This window comes from Netta rufina (assembly GCF_964035555.1).
Source record: "Netta rufina genome assembly, chromosome: 5".
NCBI classification, from domain to species: Eukaryota; Metazoa; Chordata; class Aves; order Anseriformes; family Anatidae; genus Netta; species Netta rufina.
Genome location: NC_140128.1, coordinates 32,288,753 through 32,310,570, shown reverse-complemented (window position 1 = coordinate 32,310,570; position 21,818 = coordinate 32,288,753). Strand labels below are relative to the sequence as shown.

At 40.3% G+C, this 21,818-nt stretch overlaps 1 protein-coding gene across 1 annotated transcript in view; it reads right to left on the bottom strand.

Annotated features, from left to right (window-relative positions):
• Positions 1–21,818, bottom strand: part of LTK (leukocyte receptor tyrosine kinase) — a gene marked incomplete at both ends in the record, with an annotated part of 92,780 nt that overhangs the window by 23,366 nt on the left and 47,596 nt on the right. The window contains 7 exon segments of the mRNA XM_084287906.1: positions 985–1,086; positions 6,035–6,129; positions 10,975–11,141; positions 12,943–13,043; positions 14,168–14,320; positions 15,211–15,348; positions 17,240–17,379. Of these exon segments, the coding sequence (XP_084144032.1) occupies positions 985–1,086; positions 6,035–6,129; positions 10,975–11,141; positions 12,943–13,043; positions 14,168–14,320; positions 15,211–15,348; positions 17,240–17,379 (896 nt within the window).

The window sequence follows — 21,818 nt, the reverse complement described above, 5'->3', positions numbered from 1 at the left end:
GCCTTTTAAAAATAAAAGTCTAATCTTATTTAAAGGAAAAGGCAAGAAAAACTATCCTCAACAGATGTCACCCTGCCAACACACAGATGGATCGGTGGGGTAAGAATGTTAGCTACACTACAGAAATCTCTGCCACATAAGCTAACTAAGAAACTGACAGCAATACAGATTGTCACATCTCAGGTGAACACAGCTATTTGTTGGCAGTAAAACAACCTCAAAACACAGGAATCTTACATTTCATTGAAGGTTATGGGCTAGAATATGCTTTCCTGAATACTTACTGGTTGTGTTCCAAACTTAATATGTCCTGTCTTGTCACTTCCTCTTGCCTCTTCTCTATGCCTGGCTCCTCAGGCAACCCCAGCCTCCTCTCCTCAGGTCCTCCTTCAGACAACTCTAGTCACCCATGCAGCTGTTATCTGTCCTCCAGAGTGGCACTTGACTGCTATCAGTAAACTGGTCCCTAGTATCCCCTGTCCTCCTTGCTTTTCGTCCAGTTTCTCTCCTCAGTGGATTTCCATATCTATTTCACCTATTTCGCTCCCTGGAACTTCATCTTTACACCTGTATTATCCCACCCATTAGGTTCAGCTTCACTGCTCACTAAGTCCCAGTAGACTTCTGTCTATCCCCACCTTCCTGAACTGTCCTACACCCTTCTCTCCTGGCCTGGCTTTTGTGTGTTTTGAATTTGAATCACGTAGCTTCTGTTTTTTCTTAAAGCTTTTTTACCTAAGGATTCTGGTTTTCCTTTAAAACATTTTGTTATTTAAGGACTGCGGAGTTGCACTTCAGGAAAGTGCTGTCCTATAGCAAGCAGAGATTGCCTGACGTGGTCTCCACAACTTTGGGAAGGATTATACTTCATTGCTCTGTTGCTATAGGTCAGGCAGAGCACACTCAGGCTGATCACATATGGGAGATGCAAAGCGACCCACCTCTTACAGCCAAGAGACAGTTTTTCACTACAGAATCATCTACCTGGGAGGGAAGGCTCTTCCAGGGGGTTCAGAAGATGCTCATCGGGGATACTAATCTCCCGTGGGTACTGTCGCTTCCCACTGAAATGATTTGTTTGTCTTCCTGTAATAGTTTGTAGAATGGATGAGAGGGACAGGAGGATGGTAGAAAAGAGAGAGAGAAAATTTAAAAACCACATGAACGAATGAAGTGCAACCATTTGGTTAAAATAAGTAAAGAATACCTTTGACAGAAAACACCCAGCATTTTTTTCCATTCTTTTGGGCCTGTATTTTGTCTTAGCTACTTCTATCTGTGCTGAAATCAGTGGGACTTAACATGAACACAAACTCCCCGTGTTATCCTATGGAGGCTTACCTGCAAAATAAGCTCCTTGGCCAGCAAACTGCACTGTCTGCAATTACAAGAGACTTGGGAAAACATGGTGTGGGAGAACAGATAAGTACTGATGCTGTGCTGGTCAAAGGAGCAAATGACAATTGTGGACAGCCAAATGAGTGCACGTGTAAAGGACGGTGATGTCAAAAAACCAAGTCATTTTCACTTCTTAACAGTGTCATAGTAGGCAAACCAGCCTAATGGGTCATTCTTCAATAGCCAAACAACTTTGAAACCCCCAACCTTGCATATAGAATAAAATACTAAATAAAATGACGTCTCACTAGAAGACATAGTTAAGAAACAGCAGTATATCAGTGACAGGAGCCATAAATCTTTGGACAAATCTTTTTGAAAAAACAGAGCAAAAGGTAGCATTTATGAGCAGTGAAACAGACCTTCAAAAATCAGCTCTATCTCAGAGAGGAGGGACTTCAAAGTATCTGCTGAACCAAAGCATCTGAATGCATTGAGAACATCATGTATAACCAAATAGAACAGGAAAAAGTAGTAACTGAACACTTGCTTTATACTCTGCAGGCATCCTATTTCCAAAGTTAAATTACCCATTTTTAGGCAGATCTATTTTGTGATTAGGAAATCGTGATAAGAAAAAGGAGAGACTTCCTTCCATTTTATGAGCCCTCAGTTAATTTAATATTGAATATTTTTCATTAGTTGAAAAACATTACAAATATTTCAATTTGTTCCAGTTGTGAGAATCTAACAGCTGTTTGATGCTCTATTCAAAAGAGACTCACTCAGTTCCAGCTGGACAATTATCTCTGCTGCAAAGACACTACTCTAAATAGCAATAATTAACACCCTTGTTAGCTGTGTCAGAAAGGCCAAATAACTAATTGAAGCATGGTGACCTTGCTGTGTTTGTACTCCTGTGAATATTTCCCCTAGGTCTGACTGAATGCACATTGATGGATGGAAGTAAAAGGGAGCTTTGTACTGACACACTCTGTTCATACTGAGATACAGAACTTCAATGGATGGAGTTGTCAAGCAAGTGAAAAATGAAATTAACCCAAAACAAATGATCTGGATCAAAGGCAAGAAGGAAAACCAAATGAAAAAGACAATGCATAGCCAGAAAATATGCTTGGTCTCCCAAGGCCTGAACTGAATTATGAATCCCATAGGTCAAAACAGTTTTAGATAGTTAGAGACATACAAGAAGTCTGGTTATGTTTGCCAGAGTGATGGAATGTAAATCAGTCCCCAAAATACAGACCCGGTCTGTGTCTGCATGGATTTTTTTTCAGCATCCCAACTGAGTATCCTGAGGCAATGCTTTGTTTCCAAACAAACAATCTTTCCTCCTTTTCCAAACAGTCTCAAACCCTCACATGCTGGAAGAAAGCTTCTGTCTCCTCTGTTTTCAGTACACAAGCTGCTTGACAGGCTGAGCATCAGCCTGTCCACAAGAGCTGTTAACTCTTACGAGGATGATCCTTTATGTGCTGCCAGACATGAATTTGTAAGGTGGCATTTTTCTACAAATATATTGTAGGCCTGGAATCCAGAAGCTGGTGCTCTAGTCTGTTTTAGCTTCTACTTGCTCCTCTGACAGCCAAATTATTGACTCTTAGGTGAATAGAAAGGAACAAAAATTCTTTATGTTAAGGTGTGCTTATATCAGAAAAATAAGAAGAACACACAACTCCATTACTCCAGGACTTAGCTCATGCTGTTGACTCACAAACCATGGAGGGACAGAAGGAAGTGTAAAGGAGAAGGGGAAACTTCTGCAGGCACAGAGCTAAAGCAAGTAGCTCTTCTCTGTCTCTGGGACTGTAATGGGGGGAAAAAAAAAAAAAAAAAAAGATGTAGTGGTTTGGGGGCAGGAATTAATACGAGGTGCCTTGCAGTATCCCCAAATTGTGCATGATCTTTTCAGAGATCCCACCTCACAGATACAGGCGGAGTAATCCTGGAAGTCTCTCCAGCTTGTCCTGGAGTGGAAAAGAGAATGAGGAAGCTCCAACAGCCTCCCCATTCCCCAGCCTTTTGGCTGATCCAACTGTATTTCTAGTCAACACCTGACTGAATAAATCAAATGAGGTAGTGCTGAGTAGCTTGAACCACTCACCTCCATTCACCTCAAGCAATGAGACAGGCAGGCCAAAAAGGGCAGGTTTGCTGGGTTGGGGATTCCAAAGTTAAAAACTAGAGATATGCCATACAAAGCTCTCTTTGGACAGTCCTGTCACATTAAAAACAGCCTTCTTTGAAAGAGTAAATGACGTGCAGAATGAAATGTAACCCCTAGGCCAGGGCAGTAGAGTGCACTTTGACAGACCACAGAGCTGTGATATTAACTGGAACAATACCATGCTCACAGCACTAAAATGTAACAGTAAAAGCAGTGACCACATAAGCACTGAGGAGGACAGCAATGATGCAGATGCATTCTATTCACTATGCCAGCTCACATTTTCATGTTTAGACTGTCTTCCTTAGAACCCCATATTTAGCACTGGCTAACTAAAAGGATAAAATCTTTCTGTTTGTTCCCTAAAAGTTCTCACAGTATATCAGACTCATGTCACCCGGTCTGTCACGCTGTCTTACACAGGGTGATTTTTTTAATCAGAAGGTGGTTTCATTTTGCCTTTCTCACAGGGAAAGCACCTGTCCCCACCAAGTATCTGCCATCCAAAAAAATTGGATGTTTGGTTTTAAGTCCTTATTGATATTTTGTGAGCTGCTCTCACTACTGTGTGTTTTTTTCCCCTCCTAAATATTACCAATACTTCCCTCCTGGTGTTGAGGGATACAGAAGACCCCACCTTCTTTCCTGGCTTGCATGCATACAGGCAAGGCTTTCAAGGTCTGCACTAGGTCTTGAAGAACAATTGAACTACAGGATTGAAATAGATGAAGAAATTAATATTTACATGCTAGCAAACGGCATATTCTTCCTTCCCGTCATATGTCCTTCCTGTTGCCCTCATGCAAAGAATTCACTGCCTGGATCTTAATTGGCTCCATCTCTGACATCTGAAACCTCTCCTTGCTAGGGAGAAATAATTTCATTACTTAAAGCACAGCAGAGCTGCTGGGCTTCTCCGCAACCTAACTGAATTAAAGTCATGAGAAGACAAATGCGAGGGAGTTGATTTTAGAGGCGAGAAAACGTCGATTTGCAAAGAGGATTCAAGGAACAATGGCAAATACAAGGCTTCTGAGAAACATTTCCTTCATGATGTCTGTCTTCTGCATGAGTCACATAACTGGGTCACACCTTCAGATAGGGTAAGAGGCTGCCACTCCTGGACATTGGTGTGATTTATAGCATTTGAAATTGAGGAGTAACTGGGGTGTGGGGGTGGTGGGGGGGGTGTTGTCTAATGGACAAGCTCTGATAAAACTGTTGCAGTAGCATTTATACCCCACCTCTTTGCCAAATACTATGTCCCTACGCCAGAGACAGCAAAATCTCTGCAGGTACACTGCTACCTGTATTTGCTGTTAGGAGAGCAGTAAGCTACAACATCTGGATGCATGGCAGCTGGCTCAAGAGCATCTGGAATCACTCTCTTCAGTTTCCTCAAAAGATTTCCTCAGATTTCAAAAGAAAGTGTTAGTGTGAAGGTCCCAAAGTGTTTGGGAGCCAGGGGTGTTAAGTAGCTGAAGTGGACAGATGACTTTACCCTAAATGAGCATCTCTGCCTCTTAATTTCAAATGAAAATGTGCATGCTCAGCATTTTATACAAGGGTGTCCTCAGTCCCCACAGAGCAAAGGGACAGAGTAGATGACACCAAATCAGACGAAGGTGGGAAGTTAAAGGGGCTTTTGATAATGAAGAACTTTTAACACATAATGGATGTGGTGACATGTGAAGGGTAGCACAGGACATTTTGTCTGCAACAGAAGTCACAATTTAAGTGTTTCATATTCTTTTGTTATTTTACTACAGACCATATGGGTCTTTTCTCCATGGACAAAAAGAGGGCAGTTTCTAATATTTCCAGATGGTTCAAGTATCCAACCTCACTCCACTCGGCTGCTAAGAAAATTCAGCTCTTTTGCTAACATGTTCTGGAGTTGAGCACTGGCTCCACCTTCAGTGGAATACATTGTGATCAGTCACATTAGCAGTAACGAAGCAAAGGAATGCATCTATTATTTATCTGGCAGTGACATTTGATGCACCTTCTTGCAGAGTAAAATAGACTTGTTTCAACAACCTGAACTTTACTGTCAGAGAGACACTTTATTCCTCCATTTTCCTCCTTTTGTCTCTTAAAATATAGTGGCTTTCCCATTTGTTTTCAACAAATTCACTTGTGCTATCAATTGTCAGGGTGTGTGGGTCATAGAGGACTGCTGAAGAACAATGTGATGTAATTCTTCCACTTAAAGCTCAGGCATAAGTCAAGTGTTTATTGCCAAGGCACGCAGGCAGGTCTCTACTATGTGATATAGGATATCCCAGATTAGAGAAAAGAAAGAACGCTAGGGGATGAACATACTGTAAAATCACCTCTACTTTCAATCTTCAGTAGATCTGAGATAAGATGTCATTCTACTGTAAAAGCTAACACAAATGAACCATGTGCACTCCGTGGGTGAAACAGAACAAATGTCTCCTGGATCAGTGGCATGCTGATTACACCACCCAAATTCTTTAAGGGATTCCGTAACGCGTGACTTACCGTCATTGAAGCAGTCCAGTCCAAATGTAATATTGTCGATAGCGATGTCAGCCTGGGAATTCCAGCCCCAAGTTGCCAGGAGTTGCAGCTTAAACCTTTTCAGTAAGACAGAAGTTTTAGAGAAGACAGAAGGTGTTTTTTTTGTTTCTTTGTTTGTTTTTGTATATATATATATATATATATATATATATATATACATACATATATATATATACATATATACATATATATACATGTATATATGTATATATATATATGTATGTATGTATATATATATATATATATACATACATATATATATATACACACACACACATATATAATGTTCCCTTATCAACCAATCATGATAATCACAGTTTAGAGTGTTTCCTTCAGACAAGACCCATTGAGCAGCCAAAAAGGCTTGCTAGATAGTATCTTATCCACATACCAACAGCTAGTAAGGACCAACCAATATTCATATAATGCCACATTTCATGTGGAACAAATATGAGAACCCTACTTCTTCTGCTATCTGCACACACACGTAGAAACACAAGCTACCATATCTCACTAATATTTATAAGTGTACAACCATTCTTATTCAATCATGGTAACAGAATTTGGCACATGCAAAAGGAAATGAAAAAAAAATCTCCTTCTTACTGTCCCCAAGCAGACTGTCAAAATAAAAACTGAACAGAACAACAATATCCAAATAGACAGAAATCTTAGGCATCAGCCTTGGACAATATAACTCAGCATAACAACAAAGTGACAAATTTATTTCAGCTGAAGGTCAAGCCATTATAAATTTCAGCCACAACTCACTGAAGTGTTTGCATTCTGGGCTATATCACTTTTCCCACCATGACCAGGTGTTAGCTACTTATCTAGGAAGTCTGTCAAGCCCCATGTGCATTGCCACATTCTGAATTCAAAAGGAGAAAAGAAAATGGGCTAAAAAATCACCTTCTAGCAGATAGGACTAAATTGTTTTTCATTAAACTTCAGAAATAAACAGATGTCTGATGTCCAGTCCATTTACAACTTATTAAAAGCATATGGAGCGGACCTCTACTGCTGTCACTACCAAAGCTCAATTGTGATTTATGAGAGATCAGTCGTTGACCTGCCTAACACTTTAATCTTGCAGCCTAGGTACATCTTTGTTCCAAATTAGTGGCAATAGAGCATGCATGCATATTCCACCCACCAGCCCAACGTTGGGCCATGTCGCAGAATCACAGAATGGTTGAGGTTGGCATCTACCTGTGGAGGCCATCTGGTCTAACCCCCCTACTCAAAAGCACAGCCATCTGGAGCTGGTTGCCCAGGATCATGCCCAGATGAATTCCAAAGATCTCCAAAGAGGAAGGCTCCACAGCCTGTCTGGGAAACCTGTGCCGGTGCTCAGTCACATGCACATCCCACATATTAACATCCACAGTTAATATGATGTTGCACAGTTGAATCAAAATCTTTAGGGATAAGCTGCTTTTATCTCAACTCAGGAATATCTCCTTGTGCTTAAATGAAAGCATTAATACCTCCAGAATCTGAACCCTCTGGAAATAAGTGTTGGTGCAGCAAATCAAGGGTACCTTGGATGACTACCCCCTTAGAAGTACCTACCACTGGATCACCTTCCTACATAAGCCTGTTTTATTAGCAGGTTTAGCAATATTTCTGCATTTTCAGACCTTGCACAGTCCCAGAACATTTGATGGAAGAGAAAGTCACAGCACCTTGAACCCAGGATTAGGGCACTTCTAGGATCCAAAATTATAGTACCACAACCTACTCCTTACTTAAGACACCCGTATCAGCATCGCTTTGGTCAGCTCAAGCCAGTGCATCCAGTCCACAGACTTGGAACAAGAGAGGGGCACTGTGCTACATGACAGACTTCCGCTCTAGCTGAGTACAAGCGGGAGCCTAGGGAATGACCCTCATCCCCCAGTGCATAAAAACAGACATCTCATAAGTTCTAGGTTCTTTATGCATCCCCTTCCTTGTAACTTCAGAAAAAGGGGAAGAATTTGCCTTTTGAACTCTGTGCTGCATTAGCCAGAGGGGTTTCCAGTGTTCCTTTTCATTGAATTCATTTTGCTGCTCTAACATATTACCCTTTACAGCTATCTGCTGTCTAGTCTTCTACCTGCCTGATTTTCTTCTGATAGCAGCTTTTTTCCCTTTATACGTGAACCAAGTGAGTGAATATGCCGACTGATCACCAGAAACAGTTTTTCAAGTAGCTAGGTGCCCAGCTGGGAGACTGATCAGCAAATTGTTTAGTTTGTCATCTTTCTTTCCTAAGAAATAAACTAGTATGGGGAATCTACTGCTGAAAACTATGTAGATATCCTCCTCCATGAGCTCCTTCTCCTACTTGTCAAGGCTTCTCTTCTTCCAGTTTGCTACTGGCTGTCCCCCAGCATTTTCTCCCATAACCATTCATTGTTTTGCTGAATCTGGGCAAACAGAAGAAAGAACTTGACTGAACTGATTTACAGAGTGAACAAGGTGGAATCTTGGAGAAGTTGGAGAGCTCCCTGGGAATATGACAGCAGAGGAGTTTGAACATAATGTGCAAGGGGTTTGGGCCTGAGTTCTTCAGACAAAAACAAGTAGCCCATGGGAGCAGAAAGACTGGGAATAAACCTTGACTGTAAGTTTGGGGTCATCTAAATAAAAGAGTACAAGAGATGACTAGGCAAAATAGGAAGCAGAAGAGCAGGGAGTGGAGTCAGGCTTTGTATAAAGCCACATAGAGACATAGCACCTGCTGGAAGAGAGTGAAGCAAGAACCAGGGAGGAAGTCAGAGACAGATTAGGACTGGAAGTGTGAGACAGGTAAAACATGTTCACAGATGAGAGCTTGGGGGAGAAGGAAGAGAGACCAAGTGTACAAAACCAAGGAAGAGTGCTGACTGAGGGCTAACAGAAGGTGAGACAGGGCAGTAGCAGCATGGCAAGAACAATCCAAGAGGCTTGGGATGCAACCAGGTGTCCTGGGAGTACAAAGACCAGGGTTTCCTTGCTTGGGTCAAATAGCTGCAAAACTTTCCAGCAAAGAATGTAGAACTTAGTAGCATGGTTTGGTGGTGGACTTGTCAGTACTAGCTTAAAGGTTGGACTAGATGATCCTAGAGGTCTTTTCCAACTGGAATGATTCTAGGATTCTATTTCTGTTAGAGATCAGAGCACTAAATTACAACTTATTATGGTTTTCACTCACCTTGTTAGCTCAGGTAGCACAGGCCTGCTTGCTAGATTGAACTGTTCCAGCCCTACCCATAGCAACTACCACTTTTGTGTCACATGGTAAATTACCCACTTCTTAAATTTGCTTGAAAATGGCATACAAGAAGGTTACATAAGGTGAAACAAGATTTAACTATTTGAAACAGACTGTCATAATACATGAACACATGACCTAATTCTTTCATTTTGTCTGAGTGCTCAACTCTTTCAAACATAGCAGTATTTGAATTTCATTTTATTCTCATGGAGTTCTGGCTAGTGCTCCCTAAAACCTGTGGCAGGATGGAAGGGATAGCAAGAGAAGATCTGTTTCCCTTTAGAACTGAGGGCTGATACAGAAATCAGTCTTTGCAAACAAAGGTAAGAGGCCATTTATCAGAGGAGGCAGAAGCTCTTTAACAACTCTGAAGAGCCCTTAAGACTCTGCTCTGGTTAGGTCCAGATGAAAAAGCCTGAGGAAAAAAGCTATTCTGGACAAATTCACTGGTCAAACTTTAAATACACAGAACTAAACATATGCTTACCCACAGGCTCCAGACTGCCAGACAATAATATTAATTACACTGCCAGCTTGCAGACCTACCGTATTCTGATGGAATAATTCATGACAAAGGTGCATATGGTGAACACTTGGTAATGTTGAGACCAAAGGTAATAATGAAATTAAAATAGCAAAAGGGTAGAACAACATTCTCCCACCCTCTCTCCACTTTACTGCTGCTTGGATCTGAATTGTTATCACTCCCAGACCCAAATTTTTAGCCTTTTACAAAAAGATGTGGGAAACATTTGAAGTTACAAGCAATCCTTTCATACCTTCTAATCCATGAAGTTTTGAGACACTATTTTATTGCCAATATTAGGTAGATCTTTTTCCATTTATAGTATTCACTGCATACACTTTGAGACTGATTATTTATTTTTTTGGGGGGGTCTAAAGTGTCATGTGAGACAGGCTTTCTTGAGGAAGATGCAAAAAACAGATTGCAGCAATTTAAAAATCATTTGTATTGTGAAAAATAACCTGCTGCCAACATTATTTCATAGCTTGAAATTGACTGGCATGAAATGGAGAAGAAATATATGATTAAAAATCGATTGGGCAGAAATTCTTGAAATCTTCAATATTTGACTTCATTTGATGTTGTGCTATATTTTTACATCCAAAATTGTGATACACACTCTTGTGGAAGTCTGATTTGGGCCACAGTCTTTTGCTGAGGTTGTTTCATAAGTGATGTAGCAAGGAACGATCTCCGTTTCGTAGGCTGCACTGATACAGTCCTGAGACTAGACAGCTGTACTGGCTGAACTGATTTTACCACAGTCATTTGTTTGAGTCATGTGGTTGCTTTTACTGTAGGAGTACAGAGTGCAGTTTTTGCTAGTTTACCTGTTTCCCTACTGGGTGCACTTAGCCTGCACAACTGTGTATTCTATCAATCTGAGAAAGCACAACCTAAACATAAGTTGAGAATGCATGGAAGTGCTGGCCTAAACTGTATGTGTCTGTGAAGATATGTAAATATGACAGAAGACTTCCTCAGCAAGCAAAATTGCCGTACTCCTCTAATTTTGTCATTAGAAATGGTCCTAGAAGAAGGCAAGAATTAAAGTCATGCCTCTCAGTTAAGACACTAATAATTTACTAAACCTGTAGGGATATCCCTGGGTGCTGCTGCTGGTGTTCTTACCGATTTTGAAGCACTGGCATTGGTAAAGTGACTAGAAACCAGTGATCACTCCAGCTCCCTGCTCTTTCCCACATTGGCAAGGTTATTGGAGCTCCATTTATCTCTTCACTGACAGAGAAGGAGACAGTACCATTGTAGCTGCCAAAAACATGCACTGAGAACTGGATCTGTAATAGAAGAAGAACAGAAAAAGTATGATATCCTCTGATAAGAAGGAAGCAGTATTTATTACTCCCCTCCTTAGGGATCTGAGACACCAAACTTTTGATCCTGAGTCAAACAGTTTAATAACACACAGTAAGGCCCCCAATGCTTTTGTGTGACTCATCACTGTTCCTGGTAAAGAATTTTCTTAGTGGAGACCCTGACTGACATTCCTATTGGGCAGCTGTTCATCAGATACTAATGTCTATATTAATGGCCTCAGACACCGTCTGGGTGACTGTTACTTCCTTCAGGAACAACAGGCAGTAGAGCAGAGGAACACAGGCTTAAACTCAATAAATGCTTTATCATTAAATACTCCTTCTAGAGCTGGGTTATTGCAGGAAAGCAATCCTAAGCACATTTCTCCTCAGTATTCCCACCAGCCTAAAGTTTCCTGTCAAAGGTATTGACACAGTTCACATCTTTTAAGGTATCCATTTTAACCATCCATCCTAATGTGTTGCACTGATGTGGCTCAATCCATACCCAGGCACTACATGGCACAAAACCACTGTAAAGGGAGAGAGGCCCTGCCTCAAATGCTCAGGAAATGAGCAATTAGGCTGCCTCCACAGACAAAAAACTCCAGTCTATATACTTTCTCCAAGCCACAGACACCATCTGAACCATAGCACCCATATGGCAGGTAAGCAACTTGGTTACCAGATCAAAGAGTATTTTGAAGCAGAACTCTGTCTCTGTAAGGCAGCCACTGCCATTTTGCCGCAGATAAGAGATGCCATTTCCACTGCTGCTGTGAGCACTCAACTGCTGAGAACACCAGCAAGAAAGGGAGCACATGCATGTACACAACCAAGGGAAGTTCCTTGCTCCTGAAATGTGCATTCAAATCTTTGTCAATGAAAGAAAGGATGATTCTGGATCTCCTGTATGACACCCATAACCAACAGTAACTGTTCCTGGTTGTGTAAACCTAGCTCCAAGCACATTTTATTTTGTTGGAACTACCCAGCAAATGACCTGGATTTATAAACAAATATAAATGCTGAAGCTACATTTTTGGCACCTGCACTGTTTTTCTGTTGCCAGTTCTAATTAGGAGGCATCAAAGCTTTCTGTTTTCCCCTAGCAGGGCCGGACTCCAACTCAAACTTGCAACTTAATTTTCCTAAGTGTTATGAGTTCAGTATTATTTAATATTTTTAATTACAGCATCTTGAATCTCCCCTTATACTTTGTAGGGATCTGGGCTGAAGGCAGGATACGTGATTTTATACATGCCAGGTTGCCTTCATGTTCTGAAATTTCTGAAGAACGTGAACAGAAGTTTATTAGCCCCATCTATTCCTGGAAGGTCTAATGCCCTGCAAACTTCATGCTCCTGTTCTCAGGGAAGCTGTCAAGTTTGTTAATTCCTAGCAAAGTGGTACAGAATTTAAAAAGAGAAGTCTCATCAGCACGTATACTGAATGGCTCAACACACGCAGATAGCAAACTCCCTCTCCTATATACCAGGGACACCCCACACAATTCAGGTGCTGGGTTCACTTCAGAGGAATGGTCAGTACAACTAAGCAAGGGAGTTTTTCATATCTAGGAGTTGATTTGGCACTCCTGCTTTTACTTACAGGGAATGCCCCTCGTGTCTCTTTTCTGTCATTCTACAAGTAGTGAGCTAGGCAGAGTCTGCTCTTCTGCTTTCCATTGTTTTATGCATTGGGCAGAGGCACAGGCATATTACACAAACAGTGTGCAGCCTGAGGATTACCTACACAAAAACATTTAGACAGAGCAATATACCTGGTAATCTTCAGTGGCAATACTTGCTGGTAAACTGGTACTGTAAGCCTTGGCCATACCACTTGTGTGATTGCTCTCTGCTCGCAGGTAGAGGAAGCGTCCTTTGAACAGTAAAGTGAATTAGAAAAAAAAGAAGAAAAAAAGACAATGTTTTGCTTTATAAAAAGACAACATAAAACCCTCTTGTAAAACTAACATCATTGTGCTGAAGCACTGTGTAAGTAGGAGAGCATGGTAGAAACATATCTTGAGAGCATATTTATTACAATGAGATACAATGAACATTCATTGTGGATTTCAGCAGTACAAAAGTAAACTTCCCAAACCCTTCCCTGGAACAGGAGTGCATAAACCTCAAAAACCATTCAAGTATATTCCCATACAAGGATCCTCAGCAATCTACACTGTGCTCTTTAATCAACCCTAATTCTTACACCATTTGCATCAATGACTCTTGCTGAGACAAACTGTGCACTGGAACTACCTACCTAGTTGCGGTCTTTGTTCGTAGGAACAGTTTAAACAAGCCCTCAAGAGACAAATGGGACAATCATATGGATGCCCTTCACTTTGACAGGGAACTGTGAACCAAAAACTCAGCTATGCTGAACATTTGTGACTTCAAACCTGAACATGTGAGAGTCTGGCCTCCATCCTTATTTACCAAACTGATGGTTCTGAGATTTTTTTTTTTTTTTTCCCTGTGGTATTCTACAGCACAGAATATGTATTATCACTTGGTCCTGGGATAGATTTACATGTGATGCTCCTTCTAACCCACTGCCAGAATCTGACAAGAGTCTCCAGAAGATTTGTGTTTCTACAAGTTGCTTAGTTCTGTCGGTCAATTTTTACTTTGTGATGCAGCAGCTATCATGTTGCTGCTGAAGTACACTGCAATTGCATAGCTCATAAGAGAATAGAGAGAAGAGGTATATATAGAGAAGAGTAAATTCACGTACATTTTTTAAAGGTGAAGATAAATCCTAGACTCCTACAGATTCATATTAACTTTGCTGCAGAACATTTCATATTAAGTTCCAAATGATCAAAAATTAATTTTAGCCACATTTAAAATTAGTCTAGATAATACCAATGTTAAACTTGATTCAGGAAGGGGTGGTGCCAAAAATTTTAAACTAATCAAAGAAACACCTAAGTTCAAGACTGTTGTACACATGCACACACACGCGGGCATACTGAGACCAAACTATGAGGAACCTACCTTCAGTGGTTTGCAAGGTAGACCCTAGAAATGAATGACCTTGAACCATTTCAGTAAAGCCCATGATAGCCCAAGGAGATGCTGCAGTTTCGTTCAGCGTCCAGCTACATGGACCCTCTTCAAAAGAGCAATGTGAGCCCTCTGGGAGACTATCTACAATGGAGAACAAGAAAAAGTAGGAAAATAGGAGAAAACTGATTATGGTAAAAGACAAACTGTAGCAAAAGTCAAAATTCATTATGGATCTCTAAGCTACCCCATTTATGCCACAGTGTTTTTCAATGTTAAAATATTAATAGGTCTCATTTCCACAGACACCATCAGGATGTCAACACTTTTTGTTACTGGAGATATTTGACACTTCACAGCTCTGTCCTGCTCTAGGTACTATGGAAAACAGCAGCTCCTGCAATCTAGAATGGCAAATCACTCCATAAATATTTAAAGACCCTGCTGCATATGAAATTGCAGACATTACAAGGGTTTCTGTGTTCAGTGAAAGTTGGCCAATCAACAGATTATTCTAGATCTCTGCCACCATACTTGCAAAAAAGCTAAATGATGTTTCTTAGCATCGCATGTACTTATACTTAGTCAGGGGATTTCTTTGTAGTGATATGCAAGATGAGCTCTGAATGGGGATCTTGGAGGGACAGATTTATGACTGATTGTGTCGGTGATTGGCATGAGAATAATGATCAGTGCCTTCCTGATTGGGGAGGTTTCCTCAAAGGGAGGTTCAGACCTCGAGTCCATAAAGAATTTCTCACCCAGCTGCAGATGTTTATATAAGATTTACACATATGAAAGGCAGGTTGCTGAACTAGTTACTGCAATATTAAATAAATAAATAAAATTTATCCAATATGGAGTAATTAAAAAAAAAATAGAATTCTAACATCAAATTAATGAAAATAGGCTAAATTATTTGAGGAGGCAAAGTACTGAATTAAGGTAGAGACAGAATCAATTTAACATATTGTTCTAAATTGTTTGTTCTAAGGGGATGAAGGTTACCATGAAGTGCCACGCCACATACTCACCACACCTCACTCCTTCCACTTCTTTGGCAGGGCAATCACTGGTGAATTCACAGATCTGTAGGTGGCTAACACAGCCTCCATGAAGGCAAGGGAAAGCTGAACCTTTGTCATACAGAGAAAGATCTTGGTTTTCTTTATCTAAAGGAAAAAGGAGAATGAAACTCAGAGATGAGCTGGCAGAATGTATATGCTCCTTCATGTGTATCAGCCTTCACATGTATGAGCTCAGGAAGTGTCCTCTGGGTGATAAATGATACTTACCTGTACTTTTTACCATGCGGGTTTCTATCCAGCATGAGATTCCCAGATTGTCTTGGCTTTCATGTAGACCAAATTCATTGTTCTTTTTTCTTTCATGCACACATTGTCTTCTGCTGTTTGTGCTATCTTCAGATAGTCATTTTTTTATTTTATTTTTACTAAGGATCCTGCAGTTTCCTACTATGGTATGTTCCTCGGTTCTGCACAGGTGACTGTGCATCTGTCTGACAGCTTTAGCAGGCTGCATGACACTCTGCTGCTGGAGGCAGTGATACCCACTTAGCTCCGGTCCTGATGGACACATTGTTATACCCTTTTGAGAGTCACGGTTAACTAATACTTGTGCTGCTGGCACACTTCTGCACTGGCTTTGTGGCATCCAGCCCAGCAGTCTGGCTCAGTGGATAGGACCTTTATTCATGCACCTTAACTAGCCAAGTCAGCTACAATCTAGGAGTATTTAACTGACTGCACAGGTACCCAGCAACAGGTTTAAATACAATTTTTAAGTCTGATACTTCCTGAAATCATGACTCAGTGTAGCCAGCCTGTCCTGTGGATGTGTGCGCACATATCAGTTGTTGTGTGCAGGTCTCTTCTGCGCCTGCTCCTGTTTAGCAGAGCTCTGCGCAGAAGTTCCACCAGGATTGTTACTGCTCTGGAAATAATGCGAAACTTAAGAGAAACCAATCCCAGAAGGTATAGAGAAAGAGACCTGAAACAGTATTTCCTCATGTCACTGTGTTGTGCTGGGTATGTGTCATTTTATTTAGGGATTGTTTGAAGGTTAAGCATAGTGCTTCAGGCTGCATGCATCCCCTCAAAAACTCCATGACTGTCAAAAACATTACATTAAAATTTACTATTTGTTAAATCAAAAGATTGACTGCAGTAAAATTAAATCGCTCTTATACTCAAAACCAATCTCATGATATATAATGAAACTGTTCTGTGAAACCAGTATTCTCCTGTAACAACTGAAGCTTTTTAGATTTTACATTCAGATTCAAAGATATTTCTACTGTGTCTGCAAAACAGAAGCAGTAGCATTATATTAATGGATGAAAAACAGGAAGTGGAGATGATTATGTCTCCAACCTGCAAGCTGCCTGCACCAACAGACTTCCAAGAAGCCTAAATGACATTAGCAGGGTTCTGCACAGGTACTGAGGATCATTTGCATGGCATTGGCAACAGAATTGAAAATGCCAAGTAAAACTGAGTGTTTCTGAGCTGAGCACTCAGTACTTTGGAGAAAATAATTACATTCTAATTACTTTCATTTTGGACAGAAATTCTCAGCCAGGCAGTAGCAAACAGACCCCACAGACGGCAAGATCAATGTTTCTTTTCTTTATAAATTTGGAAGATGAAGCCCCAGTATGGAAAAGCCTTCAGTGACACAGGATACTATTACAAATGCTATTTAAGGAAGAAAAATAGTAAATACTAAAATAATCTAGGCAGATATTTTCTCCATCCCTGTTGCAGGATGCAGCATGAGCCCTGTTACTTTCTCATACAAATATAATATAAAGCAAACCTGAAAAGCAGTTCTACAATTCTGCACTTCAGCCCTTCCTTCTGAGCACATGTACACGTGTGTACACACACAAAACACATGCAAATATAACTCTTGAGAGGTAAGCACTGCCAGAAACTCTAGAAGTGATTCTGTTTTCACATATGTCCTATCTGACCGACTCTGATCACACCAATCTGATCACACCGACTCTGATCACACAAAACTGACTGCATTGCAACATACCATGAAAGCAGTTTCTGAGTTTCAAGGAGCCTACTGCCAGCAGTCCAACCTCTTGTGCTCCACAGTTTGAATACAGCAAGGTGATTTTAAAAGGTCTTTCTATACGGCCAACCTGGGCCATCACGGATTTCCATTTCATCCTAGAATACAACAAAGAGCTATCAGATGTACACAGAGCATGCTGGAGTCCATGGAGTATCTAGCATATATTCTATGCTGTACCAAATACAAGCAATGGTATTCAGATGGGAAAGGATCAATAAACAAACAGGAATATGTTTAAATGTTCATTTAAAACAATTGATACTCAGCGTAAGAAGCAGTATCAATTTAGTTATCCTTGCCTCAAATTCTACTGTTGCAATTTGCATTTCCTCACAGAACAAATGTTGTAACTCCTAGACAGCAAAGGTTTCTCAACTGTAATGCCCTTGTGGCAGTTAAGAAAAAGATTGTGCCACATGCTCTAATTGTAAGGATAGTTGTTAGACATTGAAAGCTAGACAGAGACACCTAATAGGAACTTTGAAAGTACCTCACTCAAATCAGTTTGACAGGAGTCAGGGTACCCAGGTGTCAATAAAATAAATAAATAAATAAAATAAAACCACAAGATTCCTAACAATTTTTTTTTAAACACACAAGGAAACAAACAAAACAAACAATAAAAAAATAAAATAAAATAAAATAAAAAAAACAATAAAACAACAAAGAAAACTGCCCTTCCACTTCATGGTAGCAGGAAAATAAAACACATTTAAAACACTTTTGTAAAGGGGTTGTAAAAGGATAGGAACAGAGGAATCCCTGCTGTGAGCTCTCTTCTGAAAAGAGTACTGGACAGACACATTTATCTATAACCCACATGTTGCTGATGTCGCTGCTGGCACCCTGGATGACTGTCACTAAGTCAGTGCCAGCAGGGTGAGGAGGCGGCACCAGTAGCTGGAAGGAGTTCCCCCCGCAGTGTCAAGATATGTTGCTAAGTATGTTGCTCTGCTCCTGATATTATTTTTTCATTTAGGAAATGCTTTCAGCTGCCATGGAATGATCATCTGCCCTCACTCCGCACCAGAAACAGATTAGAAAGCAACTTCTGGATGACAACAACCAGATGTCTACTGGACACAATGTGAAAATTGCAGACCATCTAATTGACAACTTGCACAAAAAATTAAAGCAACTTGAATTGTTTTTCACCTTCTTCACTTTTGCTTGTAACTGCTTAGTCACATTACTCAGTCATTCCACCACAACCAGCTGTACACCCTTCTTCTGGGGAGAATTCCTTACTCCCCCTTCTATGGCCACCACTTATGTTCCACTATCACTCTTGTACACACACACAAAAACCCACAGATACCCTAAACTCAACTGAAGTTGAGCTCCTCTTATCAAGGTGACCCTGGTTTTTCCTGTTTCCTGTCCCATCATATCATATTCGTTAGTTCAATATAATTTAATTCAGCTTCAGAAACTTCCAGTCCTGAACCACAACTGCATTATCTCTACTACCCAGCAAAGGAATTACTTCTTTTTTTTTTTTTTCCATTTTGCGTTCTTTAGGAATACTCAGCACTGAGACACAAAAATATATCCCCCCTGCCATGCTCTGGCACAACATCCAAGAGCATTCAGCACTGACCCAGAACCGTATCATTTCTGCTCCACGACAAAGCTTTGTTCATCACACCATTGCATCCACTTGGCCACAAAAATCAATGGGCCTTAAACAAACTGATTCAACAAGCCATTGAAGATAAGGCCAGTTTCTAAATCTTTTGAATCTACTTATTAAGCATACTAGTCCTTTTAAGCACTGAGGCATTGTTCTACTACTGCCACTAAGCTCCAGCTCCGCCGAGACACCACTGTAGCACCAACGTTATTGCACCCCTGAGTTCAGGAAACCTTAAACCACTACTTGTGTGAACTGGCAGCAGCTATGAGTCAGAGCCCTAAGGTTCCATGAAACATTCCAGTTCTACACTGAAAGATATCTAGTACTGAAATTTTACTCTGTTTATACTACCTTTGGAAAAGTTTTAAAACATCCAGAGACTGCAAAAAAAATGACAAATAGCTTTCCATCACCCAGAATACTTAGGTCTTGTCATCATCAAGGAATCCCCCTCAGAGAAATCCTCCACCTCAAGATACAACTGCAGCAAGATTTCTAATACTATAAATAATCATACCCTCTTCGCTGGGTCCCAGTATCCAAACAGGGGCTAGTCAGAGCCAACTTAATTTTCTTAATGGAATCAGGAACAAAGCCCGTTGTAGATCTAGCAGAAGATGGATCATTGCAGCAGGGTTTCAGATAAGCCAAGCTTGGCAATATCTTTACTATTGATTTTATGTCAAGCCAGATCTCAACTAACAAGATAATATCACTCTTCTAAATACAGATATTAAAACTGCTCTATATGTATAGAAGGGTTGTCAGAGTCTGACATCACTTCGAGAAATTTGCATAGATAAAATGTTTGAAATTGCAAGCAACCTGATGCTTAAGGCAAATGGATTCAAGATTCACCCTGCAAACCTATAATTTCAATGTTTGATTTTCACTAGCCTCTGTGTCCTCTGCTAAACAAGTCTTTCCCCCTCCTTACCAATCTTTTCTATGCCATGACTTTCCATCTCCAACATAGGTAACTGACCATGCATTTTAAGACGACTTTAATATTAAGAACAACAATTTCTTCATTAAAAGTGACAAATTCAAAAAGGCTAATAAGAAAGCTGAAACCTTTTCTGAATGGGGGGCTTCACTACACAAGTTATTGCAGAAAGGTATTCCAACTGCTTCGAGGCTCAGCCAGTGAACATATAAATTAGAAGCTTTACTTTTTTTTTCCACATATAGCTCAAAAATCTTCACAAACATCCAGTTTGTGAAAAGAAAATAAAAAAAAAATCCAGTCATTGTATGCAAAAACTGATAGATGAGAGAAGAGTACACATCTGCAACTCTTGCTCTTACCAACCACCTAGAGGGTCAAGATCTTTCTTACTTGGTCCAGTATATTTTTGGGTGCACTTTCAACACAAGCAGGAAAGGCAGTATATCATAGCCCCAGGTTAATGTTCAAAATCAGTCATATAGCAGCTGGGCAGTCTCTCCTTTTGTAGCTGTATTTTTTAATTTAAAAGGCTGTGCTTGTTGTCAGTATGTATTAGGCATTTTCTGAGGATGCTTACCAGACTATTCCCTTTCAAAGGCTTATGTAGTTGGACACCTAACTTATTAATCCCAAATGACCTTAGGTGTTTCTAGACATTCAGATCAGCTATATGGCAATGCTCCTATTGATGACAGCACAAGTTAAATAGCTTTTGTCAATGATAAAATCCAGATTAGGAGAATGGAAGTCTCAAAAATGGTAAGTTTCTACAAGTGTCTCAGAAGCTGGCAGGGCATCTCAGCACCACCACCCCACAAAGAAAGAGGTGGCAGTGGGGGAACACAGGACAAACTAAGTAATAATCCTTTTGTGTGGTTGGCTAACTGACAACCCACTTGTGCATGTGGTCTTGAACTTATTTTTTGGTCTACCAAGACCACAGTGGCCATTGCTTTATAATTCAGATTCAGAAAGAAAAGAGAACAAAATAAACCTGGCTTATTGATCTCACTCTACCATGAAAAGGGAAAATATTATCCCTGCCCCAAATGATTCTTTTTTATTTTCATTAAAGTTTGAGTATTTAGAGCTGAAAGAAAAAAGCTTCTTATTAAAACAATTTTGGCTGACAACACTGAAGTAATTGTGGTCAACTACAAAAACAAGGATGTGAAACCATTCAAAACAAAACCACACAGGACTCGGAAGAATTTGCAGCTGTAACTAGTTTTTAGGTCTGCATGGTAAAGAGGGAAAAAGTGGGATAAGCAAAGTAGTCAGAAAGACATTAACTGTGATCTGAACAGGCACCACAGCTATAACCATAGCAAAGTGAAGACAAGCTTTGAGCCAAGTGCCAGATAAAGAAGGCTTGGACCTGCAAGCAAAAATACAGACTCCTGATGCTTGATCTTTATTGAGATCGTTAGAAACATAATTTTATACATATTTCTGTAAATATACAGAATTCCAAACACCTCACTTCCCCGCTAGATCTCCCTTAAACAGAGTAACTGAGAATATCCATGTGGTATATAATAAGTAATATAAGCTTGTCCTACTTGTCCAAAGGACTTGGTACCTGAATTTTTCTTTTTTCTTTTACTACAGTACATTTGTGAAAAAAAATGAGCAGCAGGGTCAACACAACAGATTTATTGATAAAACCCAGCAATTAGTAAGGTGGACAGGAGAGTAAATTTTTCTCATGAGTGACATATCTCTTAAGCTTTTGAGAACTGTGTAGCTGATGAACCCTGAAGTAGGAAATACAACCAACATATTTCTGGAACCAGAAAGAGGACAGATCACTGAAGTGAGCTGGTGCAACTGGAATTCATAGTGAAGTGTATCTTGATCTGGGAGTTGAGGTGACAGAAGGGACTGAAGCAGGATTTGCTGGAGTGCCTGATTGCCTGAAAAAGCGCCACCTACCCTTTTTTCTATTT